The sequence below is a fragment of the Papilio polytes genome, unplaced genomic scaffold, assembly GCF_000836215.1.
Source record: "Papilio polytes unplaced genomic scaffold, Ppol_1.0 DF824135.1, whole genome shotgun sequence".
Classification (NCBI taxonomy): domain Eukaryota; kingdom Metazoa; phylum Arthropoda; class Insecta; order Lepidoptera; family Papilionidae; genus Papilio; species Papilio polytes.
In genome coordinates this window covers 2,943,941-2,971,545 of record NW_013525069.1, presented here as the reverse complement: position 1 = coordinate 2,971,545, position 27,605 = coordinate 2,943,941, and the positions used below count along the sequence as shown (strand labels likewise).

Here is a 27,605-nt window from a genome sequence, read left to right as displayed (position 1 = left end):
TTTACTATTTTCAAGGAATTATTTCGTTACTTTTTAGTGTACTGTTTTTTTGAGAATATTTTGTTTTGTTTTTAGTGCATTTTGTTTTTTTGTAATTGGTTTAAGCAAAATCAACAATACTATTAATATCTTAGCAAAGTGTCTTTTAAAAAAGTAACGGCAATATTTATAATGACAAACAATCGAATAAATCGAATGATTATACTAAAATTATAGTTTTAAAAGTTGGTGAATGGTAGTGTGAAAAATTGCGTTCGTTCAATTCAGTGAATTCGTTCAGTGAACTCATTCACCAGGCATCATTGTCGTTCAGTAGTAACGAGTGTGAACCAGATATTCATTACGTATTCCGTGTCTTAATGAAGTCTGCATCCAATTCGGGAGGCAATCTGTCGTATTGCATTTGACTTTCTAATATAAATGACGCGCCAGATGTCACTGCATGCGGAGTTACTTCTAATATAGCTAACTTTATTAAAAGCTCTAGTAATAGGATAGATAAGTTAATATGTGCCTTAATTTAAATTCTCCAAAGTACTAGATTTCTTGAAAATTGTCATTGAAGAAATATTACAAATTGAAAACGTTGAGTTTGATACAATTTTGATATTTAATTTCCTGTCGCAATAAAATGTATCATCTATCGGAAATAGACTTTTGGATGTTTATTATTATTTCAAAACATTATTTCTCTACCTGCACTATTGAAACATTTGAAAATAAAATCATTATACTGAAAAAAATGCAAATTTGATTAACCATTTTCGCATACTATAACTAAATGTAGATACAATTAATGTTATCAAGTTAATGAAGGGCGTTGCCGTACACAATGCGGTACAGAAATAGCGTCTCTCTGAACAATTCTTTGACTATAGAAAAGTGGACTAGGCAAAGAGTCGCCGAAGAAGTACCGGGTAAAGATGATCTGGCATTTATAAGTGTCTTTATAAACGCATGCCGATTTAAACAATTACACGAAAATAGCGTACAAGCAAGTTTAGAAACCTATTGTTAATTTTTAACTGGATAACGTAATGCTTGACATGTCCTGCCTCTTAAAAGTCAAAGGCACGGTATCATAGCCCATAATGGCATTACAAGAACGACAGTGACATTGTTTACGTACGTAATGGAATGTAATCGACTGTTGTCAGGTATCACTGCCGCGATCAGATATTGCAGTAAATGAGTAAATAACGTACTTGTTTATTCCAAATCTTAATTGAACTTCGTAAATGTATAAACGTGAAATACAATATATAAAGCGAACAATACACTATTTACATGTCTATTAAGTTGTTCCTGCAACTTCATCTGAGATAAGAATGTATGATTTCCTTCAGCTTTCGCCCTCGACTCCGACTGCGTAAATTATAAAAAAAAAACGTTTTCCAGACTATCCTTTACTTCCATGCCAAATTTTATCGAGAATCGTTTAGCAGTTTAGGCTATAAATTCAAACATCCATCCAAACTTTTGCATTAGAAGAAACTCGATAATTCAAACCTCGGTAACTTAAAACCTCTATAACTTCAAAAAATAATATGTTCCCTTACCATCAGAGCTCAAAACTACAACATAGACTCTTGTTAACTTAAAACCTCTATAACTTAAAATATTTTGTGTTTCCCTTGGACTAACTTATCGAGGTTCTACCCTATTAGTAAGATTAAATAAATATACGTTGGTACATGGCGGGATTCGAACCCAGAACTTGCAAATTACAAGTGCCCTTGAGCTATCAACACTCTTACACAAACAACAAACAATATTAATTTTTATTTAAATTACATTATTAAGATGTTTCTGAATCCATACGGTTTGAAAACGTAGCTTAGTGGACATAATACCTTAGTTTCTACCACTAAGTATATCTCACTAAAGCGCTTTACTTCCCGGACTGTTTGATAAAAGGATTACTTCAATGCTCTTAATCTGGGGCACTCTCCTTTCGATCAACATTTTGTAAAGTAAATGTTTAGTACAATATACATATATAATGGCTAAAAATGGCTACTCTATTTTATTGACAGTATTATAATATCTATGACGAATATAACAAGTTAATTAAAAAAACAAAAACAAATGTTTGACGAAATATTGACGTTATTGAAAGTTAAAGGTTATTTTTTTTTAATAAATATTATTCTAGAATTATTAATAGTATAATAATTAGAGCATTATTAATAGTTTTGATCTCTAAAAATATATGTATTTTATAAGTTAACCTAAAACCAATGCGGAAAAACAGAAAACATTTTCCAACAGCTTTGTATAGAACAAAGCGTACTTATTATTTTAATATTAAACAAAGGTTTTTGTAGAGAAAAGATTTGTTTTTGGATCAAAGGGTGGATTTATTTATTACAAAACATGATTCACATAAAATTAGTTTCACTAAAGTAAATGTTAATAAGCATCGACTTGCCCTTATCCCTTATGGAGGGTCGGCACAGTATGTGCTGCTCTTCCATACATCTCTATCAGCCGACATATCCGAATCCACTTCTTTCTTAAGCATGTCCTGTTTCACACAATCCATCCATACTTTCTTCGGTCTTCCTCTTCCTTTGTAGCCATCCACATTTATTCTTAACACTTTAAGGTTAAATGATAATAAGGATGTTTTAAGTAATTTTAAGTTTCAGTTAAATTAACTAAAACTTCTAAATTGGTTAGTTAATTGAAACTTTTGTATATCATACTTTATATTGTTTTTCATACTAATACTATAAATAAGAAAATTTTGTTACTACTTATTTCCAAAACGGCTTAACGGACCTCTGTGAAATTTAGCGCAGCTACAGAATATAGTCTAAAACAACACCGGCTAATTACTAAGTTTTTTAATTCCACGAAAACAGACAATTTAAATAAAAATTGGCTACCCAGTCGCATTTTTTTTCTTTGTCTTCATGCAAACGGAAATGTGGGTCTTCGCGGCATTGAATATAGTTTTGACAACACATTATAAAGCCACTTTTAAAAGACACGAATTCACAATTTTTTTTGTTCAGTTAGAACTGAGCATGTAGCGGGCTTAATGTAAATGTCCAAAACAGTGTAACGACACAAAATTCATGTACGCCGCGTGGAACCGCAGTACAAAGCTAACTGATATAATTTTACCAACAAAAGAAAAATCTCTTTTCATGTTATTAAATTAGCCTGACCTTTCGCTACGAATGTTACCGATTTCACCGCCAAGTTTTGTTAGAGTTTATTTTCTTTGAAAACAGCAAATAGGCAAAGTAATGAATGGACGAGAGTTTTCAACTTGAAGCAAACAATTTTAAGTTTTCCGTATATTCAAGTTTCGTACGATAAATTATGAGAAGAGAACACATTAATTAAATAAAATTAATTTAACCTGAAAAAATGGCCTTAGTTTCTCCCTTTTTAATCAACTTCTGTCAACCAATATAAGTAAAGCATTAAACGTGCCAAGACAACAACATTAAAACAATAAGAAAATTACAAAATATTTCTTTTTCTTTAAATATTAATTATAGCAGTTGCCCACGGAACCGCCCGCCAATATTTTTTTCCAAATTAAAATTTAGCCTATGTCACTCATGGATAATGTAGGTTCCAAATGGTGAAAGAATTTTTAAAAACGGTCCAGTCGTTTTTGAGCCTATTCATTACAATCAAACAAAGTTTTCCTCTTTATAATATTAGTATGATATACTTAATTTTAGTTCAATGAATATTAATATAGATCCATTTAATAAATAAAAATGTTTATCAAAGACATGAAAATAACCAATCACATTATTAAGAAAGTCTTTGATATCAAAGCGACTGGCGCGTTTTATGTGGTTACTAATACAATACTGTAATATAAAAAAAATCAAAAGCTTTCATTTTCTTTTTAGAGAATAATTTATAAGCAAGAAAGATCAAAGAATTTCTTTGCCTTACGTTACCTTTAATATAAGCTAACATGCTAACCACGAAGTGGTGAGTTATTCAGTGTAATATTCTAACTAAAATTTTCAACAGACTTTATAACTATTTATGTTTTTAACAAAAATTATTTCACCTCTAGAAGAATAAAAACCTGTGAATCTGAAAACTAAAAGTAATTTTTAAAAGTTATATGAAAATTTTTGTATTAAAGTTGTTCTTATTTTACTCAAGGAAAAGTATTTATAATTTCGTTTTTTAAACTTCTAAAAACAAGACAACGATCTTGAATCATCTAAAAATTCTCGGAAGGAATCTCCTTTAAAAACAACATAAATCGGATGAGAATCCGAACTCCAATAGAGAAATAAGCACATAGGTAAATAAATGATTTGCGATAACGAGATTGTTTTCACGTTGGTAAAAAAGTAAATAAAGTACATGTGAAAGTGGATAAGAAAGAGAATTCAAGTATAAAGTTAGATAGAGATATATGGGAGAGTAAGACATACTGTTTCGACCTCTGTAGGGAAAAGGTTAGGATAACAATGTGCGTGGCTTAACCTCTGTTGTTGGTATTTGTAAAATTATCTTTAGAACTACTGTAATCGAGAAATAGCGTGTAATGTCATTGATAGCGTGTCTAAGGTGTTAAATATCACTTGCTATTTTTATCCCTACAGGGCAGGACTATATCAAAATACGACGAAATAGCTGAGCCGAGTATTGAGTAATAGAATTAACGTCTAATCTGGCGATGTACAGTACGGCTTCCCGGTATATGGGTCAAACGAAAATTGTTTTAGAGAGTTTCAAAATGTAGCGCCTGCGTTGCACATACAGGATGTTCCGTAAAAAAAAAGATCAGAGTTTCTAGAAATTTCTACGAAAATATTTCACAGCAGAGTACACTTAGGATTTTTTTACTAAGCTTTTGTCAGAATAGTAATGACTCGAGTTTAATTAAAAGTTTAAACTAAAAAATCTGTGTTTAAAATTAATTTCAATTATCGATTCTCAAACAAGCAAACAAGTACAAAATTATTTAGAACCCGAAATCGAAGGGTTTGTTTGAGAAGCGTCAATATTTTGGGTGAATGTGTACATTTATTATTACTGAAAAAAAAAAAAAACTGGAGATATTGAATATTAAAAATTCACGACAACACAAAAAAACAACATAATAAACGAATTATTTAAATAATAAATTAAGGAGTTAATACAGAGAAGCTTAAAAAAGGGATTTCTAAATGTGAATTTACACTGCTAAAGCCGAGAAAGAAAAATATGTTATTGTCTCTTTTTTGTATAAAACATGAAAAGAGATGGCAACACAATATTGAACGTGTGCTTCCGCAGTGTAAGTCTACGGCAAAAACACTTAGCAACTCGAAATAGATTTTGATCTTTCAATTTCCTTTCACTTATTGTGTGTTGATTCAAGATTCAAATAGAAATGATTCGTATGAAATGTAATGGACAAATATTTTCCATTTCATCTGTCACTAAAATATAATTATAAACGAAGATGCGTTTGTAAATTTGAATGTATTAAATTAGACATACTGAAGTAGCGTTTTTGTGTTTTTAAAACACTTATGTAACTTGGAGGTACGAGTTTATATACCCATGCGATGGAAACACTTCATCTCATATTCTTAAAACAGGTGTAAGTATTTCCTTCGATTAGTTGCTTGTCCCGCTATATATTTTTCTAATTATCATTCTGAGACAAAATGTTTAGACTCAAAAATAATCATACTAATATTATAAATGCGAAAGTTTACATGGATGGATGGACGGATGTTTGTTAGAGTTTGTAGCCTAAATTGCTGTACGGATTTGATATACATGTGGAGGATAGTGTGGAAGAACACATATGCTACTCACTTTTGTTTTTTTTTTAGTCGCGGGCGAAAGCTAGTTAATAAATAAAAATTAATTGTATAACGGTCCGTAGCTTTGACAAAACTATCGCACAACATTTGTGCGATTTTTTCGTAGCACATTCAACTGTTTAGTTGCATAACTAAAAATCGAATAGTGTCTCTTATCTCCATACAGATTTTAAATCTTACACTCACGTGTAAGTGTCCCATAAAATGATCTATTTGTGATCCCAATCTTAAAACAAGATCAATACTTTTGCAAGTATAAAATACGTAATAAACCTTCGATACTATCATATCTATCAAATGGTCGTAAAAGTTGGGAATTGGCAACGTTTGGATTCGTTTATGTCAGTATGTTAGGTTCCATTATTGTGTTTATGTGCCTTTAACTACCCGGTATTCAACTATACTGACATGTAAAATAAAATGTTATGTATACATGCCTGTTTAATTTAGATATTCAGCCTTTAAAATCAATAAAAAAATTCAAGCATTTTAAAAATCAACAGAATTTCGTAAGCAATTTAAAAAATATATATATGAGATTATTGCTTTAAATGCATAATATTTATGTAAACAAAACTTTATAAGTTGTACTTAATTTTAAAGTAGTGCAAGCGGTGCTTAAATCCTAACTTCATGTTCCCAAGTACGTTATTCAATATCTTTGAAACTCGCGCTCTCTTGTTTTTGTTAAAATTGTTTTTTTTTTTTATTAAAACGTAGTTTGGTTTTCTTTTTACATTGCTAAAAAAACCACTTTCACCGAACCTTAAAGTAGGAGTTTCGAAGCTGATTTTAAAAGATTGAATATTTTCCTATTAAATTGTTAACTTTAGGCGAGTAATATTCTTGAATTTCCAGAAGCACTTAGCTAATTGGAATGCCATTTGATATTAGATGACAAAAATTATAAATCCGTCTTAAATAACGTCAGGAACTTTTTGTTCATAAAAATTTGAAAAAGGAACACGAGCATATTTAAAAAGTTTTAAAAAAGTTTGTATGTAAAAGATTACAGATACCGAAAACATGTTTAAACGCAAGCATAACGTAATAATACCATTCATTTCGGAATATAGAATTTCTAATAATATCTTTGCATTTAAAACGAGCTAAATATATCTAAAATATTTACTTTAACATTTAGGTTACGAGTTCAAAACCGACCTAAAGACGCCAATGTATAATTATTACGTCATCAGCGAGTGTAATCTCGTCTTATCTGAATTTCGCTCCTCGGATTCGCTTTTCAAAGGAACAACTAATGTTACTCAAACTATTAAAGTCACATTCATTTATTTAATTTCTTGTCAGAAAACGACGTAATAAAAGACGTAATGTTAACTTAATTTTTAAGTCGGTTTAGTTTTTTTTATAATAAATACGACTTAAATTCTCAGTCATCAATTAGTGTTTCAATTAATTGTTCCTTAAGTAACAAAACAACGTACTTTACGCGCTTAGTGCAAAAATTCTATGTTCATATCGTTGAGAAAGATAAACATACTCAAAACGTATCCAAACAGCCGTTCGCTTCAAGAAAATTAATTCAAAATGAACAAACCAAATCCAAACAAACGTAACAGCTATGAAAATGCTGCCGTAAACGAGAAAGAAATCTTTTCTCAAATAACAACCTGATGTAAATGCACGCTTCATTAAATTTTCACACTTTTCTAAATTGTGCTTAATATAATAAAAACCTTATGTTTATTGACCTAAGTATCAAAATAATAAAATATGTTATTATCATGAATAACAGATAATTGAACTAAATTGCGAGCTTTAAAAGGATAAACCATTTTTATTTCTTTAAATGAATTTTCTCTTATGGCCTTTGTTTAATGATAATCGATTTATTTATAAATAGACTTCGTTTCTCATAACATTCCTAGTACAAAGTAATACCATTGTAAACCACCATAGGGATAGACAGTAGGTTTGTACTGTCATGATTTCATAAGTTTTAAAATATTAATAAAAGTCATAACTTAAGTACTTAATACGTTATTTAAAATAGTAAAGAGAATTATGTCAACAAAATGTAAATTAGCCAAGCGAGAGAGCACTTTCGTTAAAATTCAAATGTAATAAATGCGATTTAACTTAGCTCCGCTTTGGCTTTTGATAAACGCCGGTGTTTAAGTAAATAAACAAACATTAATTAACTAAGCAAAATTAATAGGAACGACGTAATCTCCTTCTAAAACGTTTGCCTTCGCAATTAAATATTTTAAAATTCAAATAAATCTTGTACTATTTCCTTCATTCTTAAACCATATAATTCGTGAAGGTATGAAACCACACCTCACTTAATCTGTGGCTTCATACAGAAAACTGTTCATGTATGGATGTTCTTCAATAAAATGCTTTACATTTCTACTACCTATCATAATTTGTTCTTTATGGACCTTTTCTTACGGTAACATTAAGTAATCTAATTTTCAATTAATTCGACTTTATTAACTTAGAAATAATATGGCTGACTTGTTAACTTGAGGGCTTGTTTGAAGTGTTTGAGGTTTAGGCAATTTGATTTTGTCCGTGAGTTGGCGATGTGCCAAAAACACTGAATACCCGGCCAGCCGGGACATCAACAGGTCGTCTTATTTATTTTACACAGACCAGCGAACCAACAGATAAAAAAATATATTATTTAAATTGAATATATGATGTTGTAAATATCTGTTAATAATTTGCTGAAACTATATATCCGAAAAATTTATTTGCAAATAGAAGATTCCATAAATTATGTTGAATTGATAACTTAAGTGACTCTTTAAGCATATTAATAATAATGTCATCACTAAGTAGGGTCGAACATCATCTATCACTAGTACGTACTAAGACAACAGCCTTTCAAAGCCTCCCTAAGTATACGGTCCAATGTTATCCGCATTCATGTTATTACGCCGTCTGAAGGGAAGGAACCCAAACACATTTAACTATCGGATAGCACGACTCATACCCGTAATATTGAAAACATATGTCTTTTGTTTTATTTGTAACAGTTGTGTAAATATGTTGAGATCATTGGCACCGTATCGGAGTAAAGTCACGAGATCTGAGGTGTTTACGACACTTAATCCAACCTGCTGGTCATGTGACCGGCCGACTGGTTTCCGTAAACTTTATTACTCAGTCCCGTGATTATTGCAAGCTATACGCGCAAACTTACATCTTTAGCCTCAATTAAGTGACATTTTTATGTCGAGGATGCTATTTGAAAGCTAGTGATGTCATGTTTTGTGTAACAAAAAGGTATTTCGAAAGAAAATTTACTTAAATAATTGACGTTAATAAATTTTCATAAACCTCATTTTATAAATGGTGATACGAATATATTGCATAGTTCTTTGAACTTATCACGTGATTTTCGCTTTGCACAATTAACGATATTTTGCCGTTTAATGATTCTAGTTTTAATCAACTTGTCCTACACAGTTGCATTCCATACAAGTTTTTATCAGTATCACGTGCTATTGCGTTATTGAATTCATTTACAATCTTATATTTTACTCTCATTTTATACAGTTTAGTATCGCCTTTTGAATAATTGATATGAAGGAGCAAAGATTCCCTTTATTAAGTGACCGCTAACCCCAAGATATAAGTTAATTGTCATTTAATATAAGGATAAATAAAGTGGGGAGATTCAAATGTTAATGACTTCTTTTGGTATCACACTTATAGTTGGGGCGATGAGGTGAACGCAAAACAATAGAAGATTAGGGCGCATTGTTTTTATCCTTAGGTCGACCCTTAGGATCCACAAAAGACCCGGCGGGATCCACGATCGCTGAAAACAAAATTAGGGATCCACGAGTTGCAAATGGCGATCCATGAAAACTTTCTCTTATTACGAATACTGAATTGATTTCCAACATCGAATCGGAAATTCTACTACACCACCCTCCAATCTTGACGTCAAAAAATGCAGTTTCACTGAAACTTTGAAAGTGGTCCACGAGCAAAAAAAGTTTGGGAATCTTTGATTTAGACTTTTGATGATTTGACGATAGTATTGCAACACACACAATAAATTAATTACATACATTTTCATTCAATATTTAACTATACTACTGAGGAAATGTGAAAAGTGTTCCATGTTTGCAAAAGGTTAACACGTTTAATCCGTGGTCAAAGCAACGTTGGCGACAGACGGGAACTAGTCATAAGCAATAACGGCATAAAACATGCTTTGCTGTTGGTCAAACGTGCCAAACGTGCACTGCAGTCATGACTTGATAACGTATCTTTATTGTATGTAAACAACAGGTCATATGTGACTCATATATAGATACAATATGACATATTTAGTACGGATTATTGACCTCAAAGATTTAAATCGAATTACACTAAGTTTATGGCATACGATATATTGTGAACAAATTATTGAAATGTTACATTACATCTGTTAAGAACACTGGCGCTATAAACTGGGCATTTTTAAAGTCTGGTATAATATAACATTTGATTAGTCTTTTATAAAGAGCCTTTTTAGAGTATTTGCAACATTTATCAAAATTATACATTATGTCTTCTTTATATATGCCCGGTCAGATAAATTATAAGGTTGAGAAAATAGGATTTATTGAAATGTTTCAATACAGACGAAATGTCAATACAAGCTCTGTTTGATTCGAAGCTCGGTTTCGGTACAGATTGATCTAACGTTGAGAGGCAGTGCTTGTTATTGACTTTCAATAAAATGCACAGCGCACTATCTGGTAGTAAGATTGGAGTTTTCAATTCATTAAACTGCCGTCTAGTACAGAACAATTACAAATTATATTACATTTGGTGACGCGGAGATATTAGTAAGATGTCCGCGTAATGTGATTTAGTTAAGAATTTGCACTAAAATTATCTCATAAAGTTACTTATATCTATAGGAATAATAGAGCATTTTCATCTAGAAAGGGAATATGTATAAGAGCGCCTGACATTTTCAAATTGAACGATACGCAATTAATCACAAATACTAGGGGCTTTTAAATAAACTGTCCTACATTTTATTTAAAACATGGTCTTTTTAGTTCATTTTTGGTTGCATATTCGTGAAGTTATATATATTGGGATGAGTAAAATCTCTTGCTTACATACATATAAAAAACAAAAACAATTTCTTTCTACTTGTTTGTAAAGAGAAATCTACAGTGTATTCCAATACATTTTTTGTAACTCTCCATATATGTGTTCCTTTTTATCAAGCCATTGTATTCCATTAGATATCGTGTATTTTCATATATGTTACTTATAAATCAATCTAATACGAGATCTTACTGAGAAATATCGAAGTGCAGGCGTTTCCAAACGCAGCTCGCGTACTCAACTCCGATAAAAGGTTTAAAAATAGCTACAATATGCACTCACAAATGCATATTTTATGCACAGGATTTTATAGTAATGAACAATTCGAATACTTCCAAACTGTCATAAGAAGTATATTACGTCTTTTGTAATTTAAAATTATATTATAATTATACAACGATGTACCCCTATAGGTTTTCATTAAGTACGGTCTGGTTACATCTCTCTTGTCATCTACATCTGTCAATAATCTGCAAATGTAATGCAACTTTTATCAAAACAATATGGTTCTGTTATGCAACGGGTACACACCACAACATGCCATCCGCGTGAAATGTGAAGCTAACGTCTCATCTATCCGAGTATAACGTTGTTTGTACAGTGTGCGACGATGCTAGTTTATCTTTCTTCATCTACTTTGATTATGTCATAACGCAATCTTTTTTGCACACTGTACGTGCATTATTAACCCCATCAAGTGTAGGTCCATTCTCAAAACTTAGATGTATTTTAAATTAGCCTCTTTTATTTTAAATCAAAAATTACTTTTTACACATATTATAATGTCGCATTATAAAGTGTGTAATGTGTAAATTACACCATAGAGTTCCACTGCCAAAATACTAAATAAACATTGACATACGTATTATTTTCGAACATAATGTTTTGTTCATTTGTTCTACCTATGGAAGTAACGGCTAAATATATAGTTAACAATGTATTCAATAAAACATTAACTGAATCGTCAGTGTAATTGCAATTAACATGTGCAATTGTTTACCTAACTTGTGTACAGTATGACATCGCCGTAACTATCCTGATTCGTAAATATTTACGATACTAAATACATTACCTAATACTGCAGATTGCAATTATCCACCATCCTATCCAAAACACAATAATATTTTGTTGTTGCTGATGTTTTAAACTACACTAATATTATAAAGACAAAGGATTTGCATTTTTGTTTTAGTAGACTAGATTAATACATAGGCTATATTTATTACTAGATTATTTTTAATTCAGCGAATTTGCCAATAATTTATAATTCTATCAAATTACTTGAAGATATAGTTTGATGAAAATGTCATCCATAACTTTTTAAATTGTTTCTTTTATTGTCGATAACAAATGAATTATTTTAATAAATGCAATTGACAATTACAATGATGTAATGTTATGCATATTTATGCCACGTGGAATATTTTATAGCACTAGTACATCTAAGGTGGAGATTTTACGACGATATCATTTAACTCACAACGAACATATTTTTTACTTAATACTAAATTTCTTCTTAAATAATGGATATCCAAAAGCCATCATTCTTTTAGAAAAGGAGCTAAAGAGCAGAGAAAATGTTTTATACGATTCTTTTCTAAGTGTAAACTCAAACTAATTAATAATAATACTTCATGCGAATATTATAAATGTGAAAGTTTAGATGGATGGATGTTTGTTATAGTTTGTAGCCTAAACGGTTCAACGGATTTCGATGAAATTAATTATAGATGTAGAGAATAGTCTGGAAGAACACATAGGCTACTCACTTTTTTTTTTAATTCCACGCGGACGGAGTCGCGGGCGAAAGCTAGTGTAATTTGATGTTAAGATAAGAACAGTTAAAGAAATTAACCTTTTACTTTTTTTCTTTAACTCTAATTGGTAAGATTTTACTTACTGGATAAAATTCGTATCATGAATTTCAGGTACATAGATTTATAGGATTATACCCCTAGTCCCTGAGTTGAGTCTTATTTAGGGAAATTTAAGAGATTTAGAGATTGGCCTTATTTTAATGGAGTTTAATAAAATCTTTGTGGACATAGAGAAACGTGTAAAACCTTGGTCTTTTCTGGTGTTGTATTAAATAGAGCTAACGCAATTTATATAAAATTTTCCTTGATGTATTTTTTTCCTCTTGGATTTTAAGAAAGAACGTAATTTAAAAGAAATATTTCATAAAAGCCACTAATTTGAGTCATCGACAGATAACTTAATTGGAGTACCAATTAGTCTTTTACTTCAGAGGGTTCTGAAAGTCTTATTAGATTATTAAATTAACGCACAAATCGGTGTAATTTGATATCAATCAAATTAAAAGTGATGTAGTTAACTTCAATAAAAGGTATATTAAGAACTGTTCCTCGCAACTTTGCCTGCATGAAATAAAAAAAAGAATATAGTCTGTATTACTCACTGCCAACGTAGCTTTTTAATAGTGAAAGAATTTTTAAAATTGGCTCAGTAGTTTTTGAGATATTTCAATACATACAAAAATATAAATTTCTCTTTATAAAATTAGTATAGGTTAAGAAAGCTCGATCAAAAGTCAACTTTATCCAAATATTACAAACTAGCTTTCGCCCGCGACTCCGTCCGCGTGGAATTAAAAAAAAAAACAAAAGTAAGTAGCTTACGTGTTCTTCCAGACTATGCTCTAGATCTATACCAAATTTCATCCAGATCCGTTACGCTGTTTAGGCTACATACTCTAACAAACATCCATCCATCCATCCATCCATCTAAATTTTTGCATTTATAATATTAATAAGATAATTAATTAGTTTAATTGCATTTTAGAACCAATTACCATCATCCGAAAAATAACGTGAATTTATAAAAACTAAGAGAAAAACATTTCTCAAATGTATCAACTAATCTTTAGTGACACTTTGTTAAGTGCAATTTACACAAGTCGAAAACAGCTTTATTTATACGCATTTTTATACTACCAATAAATAATAATTTTATTAAAACCTGGAACAACTTTTCCTTATAACAAATTAAAATAAAGGAGATCGCTTTTAATACATATTTAAGTAATCACTAAGATTACTTTTAATGGAAATTTAAGTCAGTCCGTGGGCAAAAACAATTACATGGCGCTTACAATTTCTTCTACATTTCTCAGTGAATAAAACAATTATCCTTTTCCGTTACCTTTCTCTCGCAGGTAATTTGACCAAAGCCTTTATTGAATTACTGATTAAGAAAAAAAAATGGAATAATAAACGACTCAGTAAAATTTCAGACGCTCCCGTTCTTTGTAATCAGATTTTAACGACCTATTTTAAGTATTTTAACAATCAATTTCAATAAAAACTAAATAAAGAATCTCTATTAGGGGATTAAAACTAAAATATGATAATTGGAAACAATACCTACATGTTTTTTAATAAATCAATAATCTACAGAACCTGGATCAATTTTCACACCATGTCTATTATTTCGCTCGGGACTCCATTCGCTTGGAAAACAAAAGAGAGTAGCCAAAGTGTGCTCCAGACTATCCTCTACATGTATACCAAATATCATCGAGATTCGTCCACCAGTTTATCCAAAAAACTATAACAAACGTCCATCCATCTAAACTTTCGCATTTAATGTAAGATTGTTTACAAATAATTTTAATGTAACATCCATCCGCACGAAGCCGGAACGAGCATCTAAAAGATATAAACATGCATCGTTTTGTTAGAAATAAATAGCAAGTTATCTTAAGTATTTATTTTTATCCTTTGAATTTAAAACGGTCAAGTTTATTAACAAATAATCTACGTAATTTTCTTCAGAATAGAAATAGAGCATTTATATTAAAGCGGAATATAGTGAATCGCGAACATTCCCATACAGGAATGTGATGTTATTGTCTGAGAATTCTCGTGCCGCAAGACGGATGTCCGAACACCGTTTTTCATATTTGCATATTATGTAAACAAAGATATGAAGATACTACAGAGATATGGAGTAGTTATGTTTCATTTTATCGCTTATTTCGTACTCCATATTTCGTAACAGTTTGTTCTTTGTTACGTCGTTCTTAATTTCAACAATTATTGATATGAAATGAATACTAAGAAAATCTATTAAGAAGATGAGAAGATTTAGAATCTGTAAAATATAGTATTTAATGACAAACACTGTTTAAATTTACACAAAGTAAGTGATAAAAGAAATTAGGCAAATGCACATGCTCGTAGCTGGCACACTTACATGGAAGCTACTAGCTCATGCAAGGAAGAGGCATGTGTACACTGACTAATATACCAGTACCTGGCATGGAAGTAGCTAGTACGATATTTTATGACAGCTGCGGGCATGCAAGTTAAGGGGGTCGTGAACTGACACATCTCGTATCGTACGATCTTTTGAACTTTTTACTGATACGGTCATTGTGTCACCAACTGGCATGCTGGTAACAACTTCACTTTTTTATATCATAAGGAGGCAACAAGCAAGCGGCCACCAGAATCTGCGACATTGGCGAAGTGACCGATGCCCATAGACATTCGCAATAGCGGATGCGTTGCTTATCCTTGAACGACGGAGGGGAAGACGCACATAAAGAGGATATTTCCCTTTCCATTGCGCCTCCTGCACAGTCAAATCCACATTCCCTTCCCATCCTTTTCGTATAGGAAAATGGATGGGAAGGAAAAGTGAATAAAGTTGGGCCTAACTTTACCAGTATGTGTTCCCTTACAACTAACACATTTGAAAACAATAACTAAATTTACATCACAAGAGAAGGTGTGTTTCGGAAGACGAATGTTAACACAAAGTTAAATTATAATAGCGTGTCCGCAATCAAGTCTGTCGTCTTGTACGTACACCGTAGTTTCCGTGTCACTGAATAATTTCCCTGAGTTCGCTCGGGCAACGCTCTTTTTCGCTGTACATCGGTAAAGCGACGTATTTTAAGTCGACAAACGGGGCAATGAGCAATGCGCAAACGACAAAAACTGCTACGACAGAAGCTCGTAGACTGTCCGTGATTTCGTATTAACTGAATTGTTCTAACCACGCGAAGTCTAAATATCAATTCAGTTGGATTAACATGACTAAAGTAACTACGAGTACAATGTTTTAGAATGAAGAAATTGTATTATATAAAGTCTTCTAAACTGTTGCACTGTGAACAATAAGGTATATTTAATTAAAACAAATAGGAATAAAATTGTCTAAATAGGAGTAGTTGATTTATATCCAGTTGCCAACAATGAACGCAGTACGAAGTCACTTTCCATTCATCACTGGAACGTAACAAAAAAGTCATTTGGCATTTTTTTTAATTATCCTGAGTAAGGTATTGTTTTCTGCATTTACTGTGGACTCACAATCACAATGGAGGTTAATCTGTTTCAATAAGGTTACATTTACTATTTCTCTAATGTACCTTTACTGAATGCAATTAACGTTGGAGGGCTTCATTTCAATACTTGGCCACTAATCGATGCGTGATTTATTGTACTAGAAATAAATGCGAAAGAGTTTTAACATATATTTTATTAAGTCATCATACATATTTTAGCTTCTATTTGCCTACTTAAAAATAATAGTAAAAGAGTTTAAACATTTTTATAAATGAATCATTACTTTTGCTATAATTTTATCATAGTTGCAGAATTAGAGCTAGTGTATTCATAATTAATTTTATTTTCTGTTTATTAATATTACAATCGTAGTATTTAATTGTACACTAAAATACTATTTGTTGAAATTTACATAACTCATCTTAAATTCACTGATGTTAAAAAAATCTTTGTAACTACTTAAACGACTTTTCAAAGACAAAACACTGACGATAAAATATTGTCGCCGATTTTACAAAGAAAATAAAATTTTTCCTAATTTTAAATCATGTGATTTGTCTATTTTCTTTTTTTATATAATAATAAAAGCCTTTTATTTCTTTATCCCCTATTCTTTTTTGTGAACACATGACACCGAAAAGCTGTACGAAAGTCAAAAGGCAGCATAAAAGACGTTTCCTACTAATTGCCTTCATAAGAGGCCTCCGTTGGAACTCAGGCGGATCTAGATAACGAACCTACTACAGTTAAGAGGAAACTTGAATAACGACCCACTGTATACCAGAGATCAAAGAAACTACACGAATGATATACTCATTAGAAGGTAACCTTTATTATGGTCAATTAAGTATTGGTGTGAATATACCTTTTGTGACTAAAATACTAGTAAAGCCCGCTACACAGGCTCCGTTTTATCTAAACTGTCCAATCGTTTAGATAAATCTAACGTGTGTGGGCAAAACTACGACTTGAACATTTGTTACACACGTCAGATTTATCTGAACGGTCAGTTCAGAGAAAACTGTCAGGAGAAACTGAAAGTTTAGAGTGTTTATGTCACTAGAGTCAATGTTTTGTAAAATTCTCAATCTTTTTGCCGGGCCTTATGTAGCGAACTGCGCAGCTAGATTTGTGATCTTGATATTGTGTTCTGCACAGCACCATGTGCGTGCGCCCGAACGGCTAAGATATTTGAAAAGTTCTTTACTACGGTATGAAGCGAGTAATTTCGGAATACAATCGCACCTAACAGCGACAAGCACCATGAACTGTGAAGGTCGTCACTAACGTACGGTATCGTAACTAACTCTGCATTAACGACGCTATTTAATGTTTTAATGTTATGTAAATATTAACCTTGGACTTGGCTTAGTGGGATTCTGATGTACGTAAATATGAATTAATTTTAGAGTTCCTTAAGTAATAGATTGTTCAATTCGTAAATAATATTGCAGTAGACTTCTTATACTTGTTTTGGTCCAATCCAGTTTCGATTTTCATTAGTCGAAGAACATTGACTTTATTTATTTTTTTACTAGATTTTCATCCGCGCGGAATTTAAACAATCATGCAATCTAAACTAATCAAAACATCATCTGCGTAAAATTTCACCGAGATCTGCCGAACAGCTCTGAAGATACCTTCTAACAAACCTTCATCCATCTGTTAGTAAGATATGATTTGGTTTAGTCTTTTTGTAATTTTCAATCTAGCTTATCTATACTATTGTAATAAAGCGTAAACACGCACTTCTTTGTTGCCTAAGATTTTAGCAATTACAGCATATTTTTGAATAATTCTCTTTTTAATAAAAAGACCTATACGTGCGTCATGCTATAGGCTATGTATTTTCATAACATTAAACTTAGGGGGTTAATATTTTGAATAAAAACCCTAACGTGGGAAAGAGACCATAAGTTGCTGCCAACATCAAGGAAGCAAGGTTGTCATCATGTCACATCATTTTGACATTTGCTATATTTTGGCAAATGTAAACAATAAAATAAAATTTCATGATTTCATGCGGATGAAGTCGCAGGGGAACAGTTAGTTCCTTGAAATATAATTAAATATATAATGTGATTTATCGAAGATTCGCACGAACTATGGATGTTTGTATATCCTAAGTACGATGTAAAAGATTAACGATCACATTTTATGCAGCTTAATTACAATAACTCAGGTCTTGAATTACAATTATTTTATGCGCATTTATTTTAATCACAATACAAGGAACATAGTAACTGCATCATAAGGTAAAATAACACTAATGTATATAAAGTCTTCTTTATTTTTTAACTAGCTTTCACACGCGACTTGCGTGTTCTTCCAGATATACTCTACATCTATGCAAAATTGCATCGAGATCCGTTTAGCAGCTTAGATTACAAAGTCTAACATCCATCCATCAAAATTTTCGCATTTATAAATTTAAGTAACTAATGATAAACATCAGAAATAAAATAATATGTACCCAGGTGTAAAATATTCAACTTAACCAACTGGCCGAGTTCGTACAAAGTGGTTTGTGTACACAAAGATAAAACCCGTACGAAATACGACAAACCAAATCTCATTTACCTTTGTTTATGTTTTAATAATTGTTATTTTAATATATTTTTGTTGACCTTATCTTCGCCCTTTGAAAATTAATGGCAACGTGTTTATGATACCGTGTATTTCAAATGGCGTGTGTATTTGAATTTTATTGCCATCTCTGTTTTATTCAAAGCGAATGAAAAGGATCGTAATACTATGCGATAAGACAGTTGAGATTCACCGTAAATGAAGTATTACTGCAGGCAAGTAATGCGATTGTTTTATAAAAACCACAAAAGTTTAAAATCAGGCAGTAATTAACTATGGCTCTTAATATAACAAAAAATGAAAGAATACCGTTTAAAATCTATGAAATTATAATTAGTTTTATCAAGAGGTATAACGCTCGATATCTTTAATTAAAAACTTTGCTAAAGAATGGAAAAAACGAGCAAGGTATAAACGAGAGTTAAGCCATTTATAAAAATGTTGTTTAGAATACTTTAAGGGTAATTTATTTCGAGGAATTATTTGTAAACTTTTATAGAATAATAAAGTAAGAAAAATAAATTCCATTATCGCAAGAAATTGGAATATAAATGTATCCCATTTATATTCTAAAAATAAGTTATTTTGTAAACGGTTATGCTATATACACAATCACTTAACATAGCTTAACCCTTACCAATACTCTATGCGACGAATTTATATTATTGTTGGATAAAGAAGACAAATGTATAATAATATTTACATTCTTTACCCAAGTATTTTTGTTTTAGCCAATATAGATTGTGAGAACAAATAGCTAAACAAAGCTATCATCTTTTTAATTTTAAATGTCCTTGAGGAATCACTATGACCCGAAAGTACTTAACTCTACGTGTGTTAATAAGAAATGTTACAACTTGAGCCATTTTCAGTCAGATTAGGTTGTGAAATACGACATTTTGATTAAAATACCTTTAAAAAATGTAGTAAAGGTATTTAAACTTTTTGGAACCTTTGCTTTTTGATGCCGAAATATTGCAATCTTGAACTTACGCTAGTATTTTTAAATACCGTAGTTACACAAGTATTAAAAGAGGTTGATACGTAATTATTACTTAACCAATTTGCAGTATCCATTTGGCCATGATATTTCAAAATTTGTTAATATCGAGTTTGGCGAGTGTGTAATGCAACATTCGTTAACTCTAAGCTAAAGTGTCCTTTTACCTATATGAAATTTATTCTATTTTACTAATGTTATTTGCTCACAATTTGGTCCCCGCGGAATTAAAAAAAAGCAATAACAGTATAATATAAGCTTATATTGCTCAGTGGTAATATAGCCGGAGGCCCAACTCAAGTCCCTATTCCTTCCCACCCCTTTTCTTATAAAAAGGATTGAAAGGGAACGCAGATTTGACGGTAGAGGAGACTCATAGGAAAGGGAAATATCGTGTTTATGTACATCTCCTCCTTCGTCGATTAAAGGTAGGCAACGCATATGTTATTGCGAATTCCTATGGTCAGCGGTCGCTTCGCCATTTCAGCGGATCCAGGTGGCCGCTTGCTCGTTTGCCACCTTATGATATAAAAAGTAGGTTTCTAATAGTAAAGAATGTTTTTAATGGACCCAATAATTAGAGTTTAATTGCTTAAAACATTGTTTATGTATTTCTTACTATGTGTTCATTTTAACTGTCTCTGTTTAAAAGTTATACAAAATTACTTGTTGCAAAACTTCATAAAACTTTTAGCATACGTAAGTATTTCTTATAGCGCATCTTGTATACCCTAATACATAAAACAAAGTGTACAAAACAACACAATACGATATATTTCTAAACAAACATACAGTTAACATATTTTGTAGCTCGTAGTAAAAATACGTGATCTCTTATTGCTGTAAATTTTTTTATGTGCACATTTTTAGGGTTTAAGTTAACAATTATGTATAGAACTATTGTTTAAAAAGTGCCGGTTTTAATGTTTTAACATAAACGACAGGTTACTTAACAGCAAGGTTGCCTTGTAACTTAAAGAGTACCAAATCGTATAGTATCACAATATACTAGCGATCCGCCCCTGCTTCATCTGTGTAGTAACAAATATCTTCTTCTTAAAGTGCCACCTTCTTCCGAAGTTTGGCGATCATTAGGGCGACTAGTAACAAATATACGTACTTCTTTTCTGTCGTTTCCATACTCTTTCCGTTGATGTAAAATGTATGTTACTTAGTAATAATGTAGTTTTCATATGTCGAAAGAACTTTTGAAATTGGTCCAGTAGTTTCGGAACATTTTCACAAATGAACGAACAATCAAAACTTTTCTCTTTATTAGTATATAATTTCAACTCCGAACTTAAACTACAAATTAAATGTATTCTTTTTAGTTGATATAATTGTAACTTATATTAAGTAAAGATCGTTATACAGTTAAAAAACATTTTGATATGTACATATTCCCCGTAACCCTTCATTCTTTACTGTACAACAAAAATGTTGAAACACGCAAACTAAATATTTTGAACAGAGTTTTTCAATAAAGCGTAAAAGTATTTAGTCTTTAAAAAGTTAGCTGATCTCTATCTAACCATATCTTTAGTTTCTCGACGTTGTATACACATGCAAAATAATACAGCGAGGTCAAGGTTTACTAGAATCAAATTCTCCCCCACTTTATCCGCTTAGTAGTCACAATAGACTTATTGAGAGGGTTCAACCCTCCGCAATTGGACCATACGATATCTATCTACATGTATGTTGGGGATACGTACAATGACGGTGTTGTTACTGTAGAACGAGAAATTATTTAGTTTCTACCATATAAACAATAGACATCGAAAAATGTCCTCTACTAACTTTCGACTAAAGTATTTTTTGTTTTATAAACTCTTTCAACTTAAAAATCGATTAATACTTTCTATTTAAAATATTAGATACGGAAAATATCGAAATAAACATTTTGTCAAAACGAAACTGCCTTTGACATTCGATGCAGACAAATCGAATCACTCTTTTACAATAAAATAAAATCGAAATTCAATTCAACAAGGATTGTATTGAAATATCAGAAAATTTAAACTGTTCCTGGAGTTATCTCTCTTTTCCCAAAGACGATGAAAGGAATGTCAATATTATTGGAATACAGATGTAATATAGACACACCATAAGATCGTTTGATAAACTCACCTGAGTCTTGCAGAAGTTTTCCCTTTAGTTCAACGTCGCTTTCCGCCGACGTTGCTCCATAGTTCTTATACGTCTTCCCCGAGGGCTCGTCAAACTTCGTCACCTTGAAGCGCTCGGACATTTTCACTCAAATCGTACTCAATCAAATTCACACACTTAACACTTATTGATATGGTACATAGATATGTCTAAATGAACACAAGATTATAACACTAAGTTTTTAGTTATTGCCACAATGTCGATATTGAAACATAGTTAACTAGAACATATGTGTAATTTGAATGAAACGTGTTGTTTAAGATAGTTTGTGTAGTGTGAATCTTTTAGAGACGTCACGAGTAAATGCGAGTAATAATACAATTTAGCAAACTAAAGTTCGACATAACGTAATCTTTTGTTTCAAAATCTGATTGCTAATGATTTAAACACAAAAAAATTAACGTATTCGTTTTTTTTTTTTGCCAATTATTCGAAGTTTAAAAACTAACGATTTTAAAGAATCATTTTTAGGTATTTACAAGATGTATTAGAATATCATTTGTACAATAAAAACTATATTAATGCTTGGATATCGTGGGTAAGTCGCGCTGAGTCAGCATTCAAAAGAAATGCATGCAATAAAATGTAGAGTAAGTTAACTGCAGCAAAGAAATTATCGACTTCTATGGTATAACCTGCCTTAATAATACTACTTTGTAATTAATGTAATGACAGACAGTATTCAAAATGATTTATTATAGAAGAACTAAGATTGTTCGGAAAATTAGCACAAAGTGCGAGCAAAAACTTCGAAATGTATTTTCATTTTTGTTTTTTCAGAAAAATATTTTTGTATATCATTACATGTATCTAAAAGTAAAGATTTACACCATCCCGAAACATAAAAAGAATAAACTAGTTGCTACTTTTTATTACGTTCCTAATGTGACAAAGGTCCGAACACGCATTATCAGGCTCGACCCTAAACGAACAAAAAAGTCGAGGGGAAAAAACTTTTGAAAAAACCTCCAACAGATGGCGATACAAATGGAAAGCGGTCTACATTGTGAAACTTCTTTGAAAGTTAGTTATTTCTATTCGCTGGATATTGAGTGGTTTATTATGTACAATACGTTTGTTTACTTGAAAGCTTCTACCACTGAAGTGGGAACAACTACAGTAGTGTAGTTACTTTGTAATCTGTAGATTAATTCAACTGGCGATCCACTCTGGTTTCAAATACTGTCATCTTATCGCCAATGTAAATTAAATCTTAATTAATAAAAAATTTAACTGCTAATTAATCTTATATTATTATGTCATCTATTGGTTAAAAGTATTACGTTATTTATTTTAATCTCTGTACGGTATTTGTTTTGAAAGCTACCATTCTATTCAACTCAATATTGACAATAACAGCCGCAGTTCAAAATGCGCCATAATTTCTCCGAAATAGTCGCAACGACATAACTATATAAATATGGAATAACAGTCGAACGATACTGAAGCAATCTTGATATCGCGGACAGACAAATGACACCCAATTGATATGTATTGGAAGCCACGGCCGACGCGGACGCAGACGGGCAACGACACGTGTGATCGCGACAACGGCAGCAATTTGCAGCCAGACTTAATGTACTAACAATAAGTACAAATGTTTCGGAAGAAGAGTCACTCATGTCTATTAACTGGACTTTCGAGTTTTACTTATGTAGTTGAATATTTAAAATCTGCATTTATTTTCTGTTAATAATAAAAAAAAATTGTAAAAATAAGGAAACAAGTACTGTTATATGATAACAGCTGTCATTCATTTTTATCCTTAGTTTATTTATAGTTGTAACCACACAATAATACTAATAGTAACTATATTATGTAACACTGGCTGTTGCTCGCGTCTTCGTTTCGCGCGGAAACATTTTTTTTAATAAATCTAGCCACAGATCTCTTTCTCAGATTCTATAGATCTTTCCTATCTATACTATTATATTAAAGCGTAAACACACACTTCTTTGTTGCCTAAGATGTCAGCAATTACAGCATGTTTTTGAATAATTCTTTATTTAATAATAAACCGCACACTTACGCCACGCTTTAGGCTATATATTTTAACGCTATTAAACTTAAGGGGTATTCTTTTTTGGTAAAAACATTAATGTGAGAAAGGGACCACAAGTTGCTGCCAACATCAAGGAAGCAACGTTGTCGTCATGTAATGTCATTTTGACATTTGTAATTGATAATTTGACAAATTTAAACAAAAAAATAAAATTTTCATAATTTCACGCGGATGAAGTCGCACGGGAACAGCTAGTTTATAACATAAGTATAGATTGTTAGAAAATCTATTGACATAAAATGCATGCTAATGGGAACTAAATGCTACTTAAAACGATGTTTAAAACATGTTTACGATAAATAATTATATTGCATTGCTTTGTCTTCATCGGAATCTAATTTAACAGACATACTCGAAGTACATACTCCAATAAAGTGTTATTAGATGTTACACCATCCACACAATGTTTAAATACCACTTTAAAAAGTCAATTGTATGATTACATACATAAATAGGACAGGGCTGTACTCATGGAAATAATAAAATTATAAAATCTACTGGAAAACAAAACCGGGTGAATAATAAAGCATGTTCGTGAAATAAATAAATAAAAAATAATATTAAAATGCGTGAAAAAATATTCTATAACTTAAATGGATTCGAAAGTGCTAACGATTCTTGTAATTGTTATAAAAAATCCGGATGTGACAACGACGACAATATGAATAAAATTTATTACAAAAATTAAATTAAAACGAGTTCAAAAGTATAAAAGGTCAAACATAAAAGCGGGATTAAAAATTACACAATGTAAAGGGCACTTTATTACCGTGGGCTTCCATTCCAAACAATTCCGTACAAAAATATTGTTCTCTTTCTTATCAGAAAGAATAGAAGAGACGGCGATATGTTTTTGTATACACGTTTCGTCAGTGTAAACGGCTCGTCGAACATAAAATCGACAACGCCCGGACGAAGTTATCGCTACCTTATCATGAATGCGTGTTGTATTATATTGTTATTTTGTTAAGCTGAGTTCGAAACGAAATGATCGGCAATAAATCGCATACGATATGTATTCCAGAGACCATAACAAGAGATAGAAAGAAGAGAGAACTCTCCAAAAAAGATACAGGTCTCTACCTTTGAAGAGTCTACAATCTTAAGTATTTCACCGAATTTGAATCCCTTGGCAATGTAGCTAAGTCGATAAACGTGACATTGAGCCCATAACCGTCCCAGGCGAACTGAATGTTAACTAAGAATGTTAACGTCCGGAACTAAATAGTTGGCATAAGACTATTTGTTTCAATAAATATACATTCAACTTTCTATAACTCGAAGTTTCCGGTCCCTCAGTGTCTAAATTGGTCGGAACATTTTAAACATGTATCATTTACGTTAAACGCAACATTACAAGAATAGATACGTGAATTATAATGCATATTGCGCTAAGGGAAATATCTCCAAGTAGTTTATTATACAATCATCGTGTTATTACCGACGCCAGTAACGTCAACAAGTTAAACAGATGTCCTGTATTCATAATCACGATTCATTTTTATTGCTACCTGCAAATTATTTTGTCGCAAACTTGTTAAATGAAATTACAATGAAGTAAGTACTCTGCTAAACTGTGACTAAATGACTTTTGTTTTCATGCGTTAAAATTTATAAAAGTAATAATTAATACACAAAATATATCAACAGAGGCGAGACTGAATGTGTTCAGGACTTGTCTATAAATAAAACTCGTGTTTATAAAACGTCGTCGAAAGTGGTACGCTACCGATAACACCGCTTCGATTCTCCGTTCAGGACTTTTGTATCTTACTTTTATGAATGAAAACTAGGACTAAAACTAGTTATTTGCATACAACGTCCTCCGCGCTCTGAGCACTCCTACTGGTACGTTTACAGAGCTGGCTTAACGTATCTAATCTAGTTAGCGTTGCATTTGACGTCACCACGAAGCCGCGTGCGGCCAAAAGTAAGTTCAACAAACTCAACCTTTTACAAAACAAATGTAATAAACATCGAACGCATTCGATTTGTTTATAATACGCGCAGTGCGACATGTATGAACGGAAAGTTTGATAAAAACTTTGCGCGCCCTCTCTGTTGTGTTTTAACCTGTGATCCAGTAGGCGAGCAGTCACAAACTTTGTTAAGATATGTATTGATGCAGTTTGATATGCGTAGAGTAGTTTTTCAGTGATACACACACACGGGGCGAGCGGCGGGCGAGTGCGAGAGCGGGCGGGCTCGCGGGACGCGTGGTGCGCGCGGGCGTACGGACTCGTCTGACGCTATACGGCTCGCTCGTCACCACGGCCGCGACCGCGCCGCCTCTCTGCGCAATTTCTACACAAACCGCGCTCTGACATTTTATTACCGCGACGTCACCCTTGCAGGAGTCACTCGGCGACTGAAAACAGGAACCGAATGCGTCTAGAGTGCACCTGCATAACTGATATGGCAGATTTGCTCCGAGCAAAACGTAATCTGTCAAAGAGCAAGTCAAAGACAAACAACATATTTCAGCGTATAAAGTTTATAATCCCTGAATTTAAATATTAGTAGATATATCTACATTTTCGAAAAAATGTTCAACATTATTGTACAATGTACAGATCATTTCAAACACAAGCTCGCATTTAGTTTCGTTTATTATTTATGTTCCAAAATTAACAGCGAAGCGGGGAATTCCAAAAGTTAAGCGAAGTTTAATGATGTGTTTTCCCGCTCAATGTTTGCTAAAAATATTTACTATCCTAATAATTAATATCGGAGCGACATCACAGCGTAGTTAAGTTTACTTTATCGAAACATAGTTGTTTATTCTATTATTCAATGTTACGTAAAAGATTGTATTAAGTTATATATTTTTGAATCTTCGACTCATTTCAATTGAAAATGTGATTATATACATAACTTAGAAAATCTGTAACTTCGTGTAACTTGCCCATCTTGTTGCCGCGCTAACTGCATTATTTAACGCGAAGTGTTTCTTTCATGAATTTTAAGTATTTCGAACAATGGCGTATACAAAATCATTTTATAGTAACTTTCCTTACACATAAGTTCGTTTTCGTAAACGTTTCCTTAAACGTTAACAACTTAGTAAATAATCTTTTTATATCTTACTAATATTATAAATGCGAAAGTTTAGATGGATGGATGTTTGTTAGAGTGTACAACCTAAACGTCTGGATGGATCTCGATGATATTTGGCATAGATGTAGAGTATAATCGAAGAATACATAAGCTACTTACTTTTGTTTAAAATTCCAAGCGGACGGAGTCGCGAACGAAAGCTAGTGTATCAATAAATTGAATGCATGATAAATGCAATTAACATACACCTAAAATATTACTTACTTTAATAATATTGTACTTATGTTATTCATTAGTTTTTAGATCCGTTTATTTCCTAACCTTTTTAATTTTATTAAATAAATTACTTGTTTCTGTTGTATTTTGATTAAAAGGCAATTTTTAAAGAAATTAGCATAGCTATATACGTAAGCAAAACATGATAGTAGGAAATATTAATATTTATAATATTGTTATTCGAATACTCGCTTATTCAGCCACAAATATACTTAACATGTTGAATAATTATACACACA

General features: G+C 31.8%; 1 protein-coding gene across 2 annotated transcripts in view; it reads right to left on the bottom strand.

The window, feature by feature from the left end:
* The window catches only part of LOC106099202 (solute carrier family 12 member 6), a 199,242-nt gene extending 172,980 nt beyond the window's left edge, over window positions 1-26,262 (bottom strand). For both annotated transcript variants that reach the window (XM_013277664.1, XM_013277666.1), the window contains exons 1-2: window positions 26,107-26,262; window positions 21,933-22,191 (exon numbers count right to left, since the gene is read on the bottom strand). In XM_013277664.1, the coding sequence (XP_013133118.1) occupies window positions 21,933-22,053 (121 nt within the window). In that variant the 5' untranslated portion in view covers window positions 22,054-22,191; window positions 26,107-26,262. The remainder of the gene's footprint in view (window positions 1-21,932; window positions 22,192-26,106) is intronic.
* Between the last annotated feature and the right edge of the window lie 1,343 nt (window positions 26,263-27,605).